We start from the raw sequence: 11678 nt of genomic DNA, 5'->3' as shown, positions 1-11678 counted from the left end.
AGTTTGAATTCTGAGAGCCTGGGTATGATGCTAATGTAAAATTTGACAATTACGTAATTTTAAAAGATACCATACAATATTTGACCTTAAATGACCTATTTGTGGCAATCTGACCAGATCAAATATGATATTGGTGTTCCTCGATCATATAAACATACTCTTAGACATTATAATTATAATTCAAAGTGATTTAGAAGCGGAGATATAGATAAACATAGGTTTTATAAGGCTACCATTTTGAAATCCAAGATCGCCGCCATAATGACCTCGGATGAGGTGGTTCCTACCAAAAATTGAATGCTATGACCATAAGGGGCATGTAAAAAAAAATTGGTGCTTTTGTCCGGAACGTCCACATTAAGTCCAAATGTGGCCCTAAGCTGCCGTACTAAAGTGTCTTGCTCAAGTACACAAGCGCAATGCACAGCGAGGGATTGAAACACCGACCACGAGGTTGGGAAACCAAACCGTTCCCGCTGCCCCAAACCGCTACTTACAATTTATTTTAAAAACTTTTTAGCAAACTATTTTGGAAAATGAGCATAATTTGGAAACTTATATGCATGGGAGTGGTGTATTCTTATTATCGTTATCATAAATTAATATTAAATTTTAGAATTTATGGTAATTATAGGTATTATTATAACGACGTTAAATAATAATAATAACAATAATAATAAATAATAATAATAATATTAAATAATGTCAATAGAATTACTAATAAAGAGGCCGAATAATATTCATAATAATGATAATATAACAATAACAATGATAATGATGATGATAATGTTAATTATAACGATGATGATTATGATGATAATAATAATAATAATAAATAATAATAATAATAATAATAATAATAATAATAATAATAATAATAACTTGAACATATATGCCTATTTTGTTGAATATTATTAATATTGCTGATGAGTTAACATTTCTAATGATAAAAACACTGACAAAGTAAGTAAACTTACCATTATTATGGTGAACAATGATTGTAGCGGTGGCAATTCGCGTATCTTTCTCAACGTACGCAGTGAATACACCGATTCGGGCGTTATCTGTGCAGCCACTATTTGAGCAACTAATGGTAGCTTGACGGTACTTAGCGAAATCAGTATTGACAAGGTTACATTCAACATAAGCAAATTCACTCGCATTAGAATTGTTACAAAGTTGGTTTCCTGAAAGATGCCCTATATTGTCTAACCAATCAATGCTGAGTGTGATATTATCTGATCTGTCGGAACCAAGAGTGTAGCCACGAATAATAGTTTTCTTAGAGTTCTGAACAGCAGGAGTGGATGTGAAGCCTACCATATTCAATTTTAGCTCATTATCATCACCTAATTCATACAAATCAATAATTAAAATCTGACAGACACATTCATGAAGCTATAGATTAATATATAAATTATATGACCAAAATTTATGACCAAAATATTCATGTAGAAATACATTAAATGTATTTCTACATGAATATTTTGGTCATAAATTTTATATCTTTCATCGGGTTTCATGTAATTTACAATTAAAGATATTGTCGAATGAGGCAGATGGATAGCGCAAGCTATTGTATAAATAATGTAGACAGTTATATTATAAATGTATATTATATAAATAATGTAGACAGTGTTATAGCACTAAGGAAGTCCGAGATAAAAACTATTTTTGTCGTGTCTAGCGTTGTGTGGCTTTAATCTTACCTGTACAAAATCCAGCAAGGAATAATAGCAGAAAACACAATTCCTGTTAAAATAATACATTTGAGAGATATATAATGGTTTTCTCCATCATCTACACTAAATAAGTCGGTCTATGTCTCTTGAAAATGTTTAATGCATTGTATTTCATGTTCAATGAGAGCCGAATGATCTATTTTGACTGGCTAGATAGAAGTCTACAGTGGCAGATTCAAGGGTTAAAAATTATCAAGTATCCACTTGAGAGGTTATCTACCATATAGTAAGTAATATAGAAGTATAACTAATTGGAGGGTGCAGTAGACCTCTAACCATTAATTTTAGACATGATAAATATTGCAATCATTAATTCAAACTCCTAAAAAATATTTATATTTTCTTCTATGTAAAGTGTCAGAAAGAAAGGTTATCTACTCGTCGTTCGATTGACAAAAAAAAATAATAATATAGAAGTAAAACTACCTTTAGGAAAATCATTTCTATGGCTCACATCTGCCGATCAACGTGACAAAACAACAACATTTTCAATAATCAGTGATCTGTCTTCCATTTGCTTCTAAAGTTTGCGTTAGGGAAGAAATGCCTTCCTAGTGTCTTTTTTCGTCATTATATAGTCAGTCAGTGTAAACATACACAGTCTATAAATAAAATATTGTGTGTAAACACATCACTACCCCCGCCCTGTTGTGCCTTATCTATTTGACACACCCCTACTCTGGCCCGCAATCGATCCGATTGCTAAACATATGCATGGGAGTCATTGAAAATGAGAAAAACGGTTGTCTTTGAAATTTACTTTGGCAAGTGTGTATGAAAACGGAGATTAATTTAATTAAAAGTGTTTTTTTTTTTTTTGTTTTTTTTTTTGTTTTTTTTTTTTTATTGGCTGTAAGAACGATAGTCAAAGATATTATTCAGCTAGCTGCTGTTTGTTTTGCCTGTCGCCTACACAAATCTTTTATAATGTACATGTAAAAATTTGTCGTAAAATTTGATAACAGTGCACCATAAAAAAAAAATTAAAAAAAACATGTGATTGTATGTTAATCAGTCTAAAACCATATTCAAAGATATTCAGCTAACTGCTAATTTTTCTTTTGCATGTCAATAGGTCTACACACACACCCACACACACATTGTCACCAACAAATCATAATATGCATGTAAATATTGGTTGTAAAATGTTATAAAGATGTACCACTACAATCCATTGTAAATATTTATTTGAATTTATATACCGAATAAATTGTTTGATTCAATATTATAGCTGTTTCATTTCGATAAAAATGTTTTCAAATCGTGCTGTATAACGCCACTGAGTCTGGTCTATGGGCAATCAAAAAAAAGGTTCTGAATGTGTACCAAGTTGACCAAGCCTTTTGCTGCATGTTATCGTTCTGATACAATCACTATTCAAACAGAGAGCAGCAGGTTGAAAATTGTTTATTCACACAGATATTTAGATGTGGACCATCCTCGTCACTCCATCGTTGCTGGTAACTTTTTAGCAGATGCAAAAGATTCAAGTCAATTGAGAATTATTTGAATCTGCCAAGTTATTACTTCGCATGCAAATATTCAAAATAATAATTATTATTACCATTATAATTACTATAATTTATTTTATTATTAATACAATGAATTATTGATTATTAGTGTAAATATTTTTATCAAACCTCTGGGAGAAACAAGTTAAAACAATATTAAAATGTTAGAAGGAAAAATTTATTATCAATGTATCTTTATCGTATTATGAGGCAAATTGGCACATTTTCAGTCAGAAGCGAGCTCTTAGCGCACTCGCTTCCTATAGTGAGTGACGGTAGACTGGCATCATGCATATGTAAATATTACAGAATATTATTACACAATATGAAAGTGGTGATATAGTATACAGTACAATCAGGTGAGCCTATAGTACAATAATAATGCGCTAAATGAAGAAAGGCAATTTCTTTGCTGGGTGCTTTATTTTTTTTAAATTTTTAGTGGAGCCTGGTTGTCCAACACATTGGGATGAGAATTGACATTCTTATTTATAAAATTAAAGAAGTGTTTGTCATGTCCACTCTTATTCAGGACATTCATGAGTAAAATCACTGGATTTACATTTATTTATTTATTTATTCGGTGTTTTTTCTTTTGGGGTTTTTCTACTGGACCATGTCAAGGCTCTGTTTATTAATATGAGGCACCTCCGGAGCTTCCGACCCGACTCCCTCCCAGTGAGCCCATAGGCCCCATAGGTGTTACGCCACTTTCCATTGGATATGTGTACCATATGAAATGATTATAATAAAAGTTTTAATTCTGTAAAAATAAACTAAACTGTCAATTCCGATTTACCGTAGTTTGGACTTATTATTACTAAATATTCTATATGTCAAAAAAGTTTTAGGTCATAATAGAACAAAATATATTGTAACACTATTCCACATGATTTTTCTAATTAATATTTATTAACATCTTTGTTTTCACCATTTCAGTCTGTTGCTATGATACCAAAATATTCACAGCCCTCTGTTGCAGTTTTCAAGTAAAAATAATAAATATCTTAGATTTACGAATTCTTGAATATTTTCTAAACATTTAGTTTCAATTCCTTTGTCCCGCAAAAATGAAACCAACTGAGAAACAAAAATTAAATATAAATTAACGTAATGTTTAACTTCATTTCAACGTAATGCTGACTTAAAATTGTTGAAGGTTTAGCTATATTGTTTGTGCACCAACTTAAAACTTAATAACTTGTATGACGTAGACATATTGATACATATGTTAGTTTACATGAAGACGTGGCCTACAGCCAAGCTGACGTAATTATCTACCACTTTTCTTGACCTAACTTTGATGATCCCCGCGTCATAGGCGTGGTTTTCATACAAATAATACATAGCTTTCTTACACAATCTTGATAATACATTACCTAAAAAAAATTGTCAATTATGTTTAATAACCGACTCCCCCAAATAGGTACAAAAGTCTGAACTATCTTTTATTGAACTTAATACAGTAATTATGAATGTTAAAAAAAAAAACATTCAAACAAATCGCTTTGAAAATTAAATTATCAAAATGAACAAGTAAAAATTGATTGAATAATTATAATAATTTAAAAAATAGAATATAATATTCAAAAATTCATTATTGCCATCTGCATTTACCAGTGGTTGTTAAATCTTTCCCAAATTAATGTCCAACGAAACTTTAATTCTAGGAGGTTAATGTTTTTGGCAACATCAAATTAATTGATACATTTAGTATTTGTTTACTACTATAAATAATCAATGTAAAGCTAAATTTCATGGTAGGTGTTGGTGCATTAGAAACTAAAAAATATTTATTTGCACCACAAACAAATGGAAATCAATATGTTGATACCTAATTGCATAATTAATATCAATATATAAGTATTAATTATAAAACAAATGAAAATATTGAACATAATTATTATATAACTTCAATTTATAAAGACAGCTTTGTATCAAGGACAATTTGTGCCATAGGTAAAAACCAGCCAGTGGCATAAAAACAAGAGGCATGAAGTCATACTACCTATGGAGGCTGGGCCCAAATACAGTTTCTTTCTAGTATGGGGTAAATTTCCATCTGCTCTGGCTTTTAAAATTTTAAGGGCATATTTTGACAGTTTTTTAAACATCTCAAAGGATGGGCTGATTTGAGCTCAAGATCTAGGGGAAAAACACTGATTAATGTCCTGAGGTGCACTCAAGGTCCTGGACCCCTCAAGGTCCTGGCCCCCTAAGTTCATGGGGTCCTTAATGCCAGGAGTCCTGGCTGTAGCCAGTGAGAGCTCATAGTTATTATGCAAATGTAACCATTATTGTAAAAATACAATGCTTATCAGAAAGATGTCTATTTTGACTATACTGGAAAATATTGAAAGATCTGAAAAGTAAATCTGAAATTGTTTAATTCATCTTGAGCCATATGACATGCCTAAATATGGTCATGACAACATCACATCACGACCATAGAGGCACATCATGACTATATTATATGGACTCACATGATGGAAATGTTGTTAACAGCTTTTGAGAGAATTTTTAGTTTTTTAATTCGCATTGATAAAATTGAAACATGATTTATAATTGGTAGTGGATATTTAGCTGGTAGAACAACTAATTATTCACTTACACAGCATTCATGTAAAAAGTAATGAGGGTGCACTTCAACTTTGATGATAGGAACATTCCAAGTTATAGTCAGGTAAATATGTAATTTGTTTGTAATCTTAAAATTCCACCTTACATGATTGAAAGATCCAGGTTTGTTACAACTCAAAAGTATTTTATGATACAGAAAAATGTGAGAAATATTTGCAACAAAACTCTCATTGCATTACGAATACTGAAATCATTTAAAATAATTTATATATTTCTGCATATAAACTTGAAAATTTAAATAGATAATTTAAATAGATATTCATTATAAATATGTTATGAGAAGTCCATAATTGAGGTCCTATCTAATAGAATACTAAATATTATTAAAATCTGTAATATAAATTGCATGAGAGGTTACAAAATGAAATATACCATTGCACACAATCATTGGTTTCTTGATACTCCCCATAATTGTGTCCATGTTTCTTCATCACATTAATGATTTTATTAATAATCATCAATATGGCAGTCAAAATAACACTCAGAAAACATGATACAAAATAACATTATTCATAATAATAATTTATGATCATCACAGTAATTATAAAAAATAATGAAGGTAGTAACAATAAAAACAAATGTGACATATTTATCCCATTTGCGTAGCAGGGAATTTATGGCTGAGGCTCTGGGGACCTTGGCAGCCAAGTTGAATTGGGACGTACACTGGGACACTGAAAATAGAAATTATTAAATAATAATAATAGTAAAATACCATTGATAGTTATATGCTAGTTTTATATTTTCTGTATAATATTCCCTTTTGATATGTTTTTAATTTTCAGTAATTTCCAAGAGAATTTTGCAAGCTCTCCTAAATGGAAGGCCTTTTTTATTGTGTCATTAATTATTAATAATTAATAAAGTATTTCAAATGCAAGTAACTTATCAATGAAATATTATTAACAATAATTAAACATAATTATATAAAAAAATTATACTATTAACAAATAAATTAAACAGAAATTTAATGGTGATGTAAATCTGAATATCAATTTATAATTTTTTTTTACAGAAGATGAATTTAAATGAATTCTATTCATATAAAAAGCAAAGTATTTGCGAACTAAATTTTTATAGATATATTTAATTAAATTTGCCCTTTAAAATATAGTGTGTTGAGGGATTTCATAGATTTTTCTCCATCTCACTTCCAACATTCAAACATGTACCCCTTCCCTATAAATGTATATACATGTAGTACTATACAACAAGATATAATTTAAAAGGTATTTTATTTTAAATAAATACATACACGAGCATTACATTTCAACATTCTATACCACATCTGCACAGAGTAGGGGAACATTTCAGGGTACAGAAAGGTACTGAAGAAGGGAAATATTCCAGAAGAGGGGACGGTCAAAGTTGTTGCATAATAATGTGGAATTCAGTCTTTAGAATTTATATTCAAATTCATCAAAATTCTATAAGTTAGGAAATTCACTTGATTTTTTTTTTTTAAACAATGGAATAATAATTAAAGAAATAAATATTGGTGTATAAAATAAAATGTTCTTTAAGCCTAACACATTTGTGTATTTTTTTCTGTATTGTTTAAAAATCATGATGATAATAAATGTACAGAGGGGAGGTTTATCGCACATACCAAATTTACTATCATGTGCTTTTAAAAATCATGAAAATCAAAATTAATGAATACTTGCGTTTGTGGTAACAGTAGTTATTATGTCCATAAATACACATCATTTTAATATCTAAAACTTCCCAAGCCATCAGATTTATAAGCAACACCACGGGAGACAGGGGTAGTACTTCCCTTCAGTCTTTTTTAAGTCATTGATTAACCAACATGTGAACACATTGCTATCAGCTATATTATCAAGACAGCATACATGCATGCACACACACACACGCACACACACCCCCACCCACATATCCACTTTTGTGCACAAAATGAAAAAAGCATGCTGCCTGAAGTCTACAGAAAAATGAATAAACAAACACCGAACAAGTCCACCCATAATATGTGAAGCGCACATAATTATACTGTTTTCATTGGTCTAAATGATTTTGGGTTCCACATTCTTCCACTTGCACGGACGGCAACGGCAGAGTCAACGGAATGGAAAAATTATTATCATCCTCAACACTCTTCACAGCATCTCTTTTTGGAGGCCTAGGGCTTGATGCACTAGGGACAAGTAAACTAGGTACTTGGCAAATATTGTCTTTTTCGCGTTCATCGCCAGAGCTTTCCACATTATTATTATTATTGTTCTGTACAGTGGTAGCCCTTATAGGAGGCCTAGGGCTTGACACCCTAGGAACAGATAAACTAGGCACTTGGCAATTAACGTTGTCCCTTTTCGGCTCATCGCAGGAGCTCGCCAGATCTTTACTGTCCTGTACCAGATCCTTTGGAGGACTGGGCCGTCTTCCCCGGTGGTAAACTGAATTTGGTGCGTGGCAGACATTGTCCTTTTCTTGCTCATCACAAGAAGCAGCCACATCATCATTATTATTCTCCACATCCTCCTTCTCAGCACGCCTTGATCCTCGGATCACACGTGTTGGTTGACTATCGTTTTGATCCTCAGCTGAGCTTGAAGATACGTCATCACTAACATGTGAAGCTACACACTTTTCATTTACATGCATAGTAAAAATGTCATCACTGATAGACAAGGAAGCCATCGGAGAGACTTCAGCTTCCTTTTGTACATTATTTCCATCAGTTTCTGGTCTAGCATCATCTGTAGAGGATCCTGCCAGAATTTCATCATCTAATTCTATTAATTTTTCATATGACTGTTCTAGCTTTGGATCTTGCAACTGTAGTGTATTTGACGAACTGAGTCTAGTCTTGTCGGTAGAGTCATCAGCCGAGACCTCAAAATCGTCATAATTTGTGTCCTCATTTCCGGGAGGCAGCACGATTGCTGGCACAGGAATGAAGACACTATTGTTCATTAACTTTTGTTCATCAGTTCCCTTCAAATTGTTCAGTGAGTCCCTAGACTCATTCTTTGATTTCCTTTTCCTAACTTCTGGGCTAGGTGACTGGGATACTCTGGAAGCAGCTGAAAATTGGCCAGATTGACGGCCTTTTTTTCTCAACGACCTCTGACGGGTTTTTCTGCTTTCTGCAAAAATCAAATTAGAAAATATCAAGCATTAATTTTGACATCTTTACTGTAGTTCCATTTCATTTCAATTTATAATTCACAGTGGGAATTTGATTTTTATTAAGTCTTTGCGTTTGCAGCCCAAACCTTTCAGGCAATGGATAAAAAACGACTCAAGATGTGCAATATGCAATGAAAACATTGCATACCAGCAAGTGCTCCATGCCAAAAACAGTATTTATACAAGTATAGCATAATTTACCTGGATGCGTCTCAGCCTCGGTTGCAGTAGAGCTGTCATTTTCGCAGTACGGCTTGAAACTAAACGGCAATGACTGAACTCGAGATACTGGTTGCTTTTGACCATAAAGTCGGCGATCTTCTGGATTATCACTATGACAACTGTAGCTAGTCATTCCCATTTCAATTGCCTCATTTTCGGTCTATAAGATAGTGAGAAAATTTGTAAAAAAAATTTGATAAATGCATGAACATTTATAGTTGAGTTGGTATTAAGTGTGTAAACAATATGCACAAATTTTAATGCAATTAATATTTAAAATTGCTTGAACAGAAATATGGAACAATGAAGATTTCAAAAATAATAATTACTATAATCATAAGTTTTTCAGAAGATGTATGCATTGTAAAAGTCAAACAATAACATTTGCATAATTATATTTAAAATGGCGGTGGATGTCAAAAATTTTGAACTGTAAAGCATAATGGTTAAGGTGCTCATATTCAACTACAATGTCTAAGTTCTTGGGTAATGTGTTATATGTTATATAGTATGTACGTCATCAGTATGATTGCCTTGATTACAATGGTTTGGGGGGTCCCCATAGACCAGACTGTAAAGTAAGGCCTGCACAGGAATATATTTTCTGCTCAAAAATTAGGCTTAGAAATCCGTCTGCGCATTTCTGAAGATAAGGGCCGATTTCCGTGCAGATTTTGCTGAAAATTAGGCTTTGACCTCATCTTAATATAAGTGACCAGCTTTGGCAAAACTAGCTGTTTGTAGAAAAGATTTAATCTGGAGTTTTATAGATTCTGCATGAATCCTTTATTACAGTATTTATTTAATGGAAATTGGTTGAGTATTAGCAAAATTATGAATATTTAATTCATTGGATATCAGCCATGTAGGTTTTAAGAAAACAGCTTCCAAAGATTTTTTTGCGGAAATTTTAGTTACTCCCTAATTTTTGAGGTACCATCCACGCAATTACAAAACTTTACAGTATGACCCATGGACACCAGTTGTTAAATATGATGGAAAAATGTAAATGACAATGAAATGTAAATTCAAATTATTTAAAATGACTTTGCGGAAACATGAACTCTGTCTGCATATACCTGTAATTGACTTCAAACAATAATATTTTCATTGGCCTAAAAGTAAATTATTTCTGAAGTCAGTAATGACATGTGAATGTGATATGTTTTTATACTGTACAAGAAATACTTTCATATATGTAAATAATTTTGTCAAAAAAGTCAAACAAATAAAATCTAAATGTGTGTGTTAAAAATGTTGGAATATGAACAAGATAAATTCATGTAAATTGCACAAGAATTCAATAAATAAATAACACTATTGTTAATGTTACAGAAAATACAAATACTGTATTTAGAACAACATTTTCATACATGCTACTTGTTCTTGAATATACTAAGCAAACTATCGTTTTAAAAATTAGCAGAAAAAGATTATTGCCTCATGCAAGTAAAGTTAAAATATAAAAAAAAACAGTGACCGTTTTTTATTCTATAAGAAATAGCTCTACTGCCCAAGCTACATTATTAAAAACACATTAAGAAACCAACTAAGATGCAGCCATGTTATTGTTATCGTCTTATTTTGATTGAAGTTAGTAAGTTAGAATTATATTACTGGAAAATGCATATGTAGGCGGCATACAGTGAACTTTTGCTAATATTAAACGCACATAATCGGAATCGACATGCAGAACTATAAGCTTTAAAATGGATGGAAATACTCAATCCTAGCTGTCTGGCTCAAAAAGTCTATGCCATATAACAACAGTAATTAAAGGCCATGGTTTAATTTTCATGAAAAAGAAATCAATTCCCTAAATCTGATAATGAGAATGTGGCTATGTTCGCACATGGCAGCTAACAGTTAGCAGTATCGGGATTACAAATATACGCGCTCATCCGGGCATTCATACAAGAAATCCTGAAGAAGAAGATTATGATGGGATTACTGGCCGATAGGAAACTGGAAATTGGAAATGCATATGTGTGATTGGTTAATGATAGAAACACACTCAACTTGCTAACAGATAGCGCTCGCTAATCGTTAGCGTATCCAGACCCTGGTAACCGTTAGTGCTAACCAATTAGGCGTTCAAACGCAGTGCTAACAGTTAGCCCCCGATCTGGATACTAGGGCTCTTGTGTGAACCTGACCTTAGTTTATAGAAAAAAATAGTTGCATCCTGTAATTGGTTCTTGTGTGTTTATATAAAAAAGAAATTAAAAAAAAAAAATCATTCACAAATACAGTATTCACAAAAGAATAATTTATAATAATTTATAGATAAATCAAAAACATGTTGTATTCTTTTTTTTAAATCCACAACATTTTGTTATCACTCAATTGTGAGACATTCACATGGTAAAAAAAAAGACAATTTTAGTTATAAATTTTATAATATTTTAATATA

At 31.7% G+C, this 11678-nt stretch overlaps 2 protein-coding genes across 7 annotated transcripts in view; both read right to left on the bottom strand.

Annotated features, from left to right (window-relative positions):
• Positions 1–2287, bottom strand: part of LOC117100344 — a 7833-nt gene extending 5546 nt beyond the window's left edge. Inside the window, exons 1-3 of the mRNA XM_033240003.1 lie at positions 2169–2287; positions 1710–1752; positions 978–1349 (exon numbers count right to left, since the gene is read on the bottom strand). Coding sequence (XP_033095894.1) covers positions 978–1349; positions 1710–1752; positions 2169–2183 — 430 coding nt within the window. The 5' untranslated portion in view covers positions 2184–2287. The remainder of the gene's footprint in view (positions 1–977; positions 1350–1709; positions 1753–2168) is intronic.
• A 1856-nt stretch (positions 2288–4143) lies between these two features.
• The window catches only part of LOC117100336 (voltage-dependent T-type calcium channel subunit alpha-1I-like), a 66944-nt gene continuing 59409 nt past the window's right edge, over positions 4144–11678 (bottom strand). For all 6 annotated transcript variants that reach the window (XM_033239992.1, XM_033239990.1, XM_033239993.1 and 3 more), the window contains 2 exons: positions 9245–9425; positions 4144–9000 (listed from right to left, as the gene is read on the bottom strand). In XM_033239992.1, the coding sequence (XP_033095883.1) occupies positions 7910–9000; positions 9245–9425 (1272 nt within the window). In that variant the 3' untranslated portion in view covers positions 4144–7909. The remainder of the gene's footprint in view (positions 9001–9244; positions 9426–11678) is intronic.

Source organism: Anneissia japonica, unplaced genomic scaffold, assembly GCF_011630105.1.
Source record: "Anneissia japonica isolate Jap-2015-1 unplaced genomic scaffold, ASM1163010v1 scaffold287991_len637273_cov151, whole genome shotgun sequence".
In the NCBI taxonomy this organism is placed as follows: domain Eukaryota; kingdom Metazoa; phylum Echinodermata; class Crinoidea; order Comatulida; family Comatulidae; genus Anneissia; species Anneissia japonica.
Note: the sequence above shows the minus strand (reverse complement) of the source record. Positions and strands in the feature narration are given on the sequence as shown.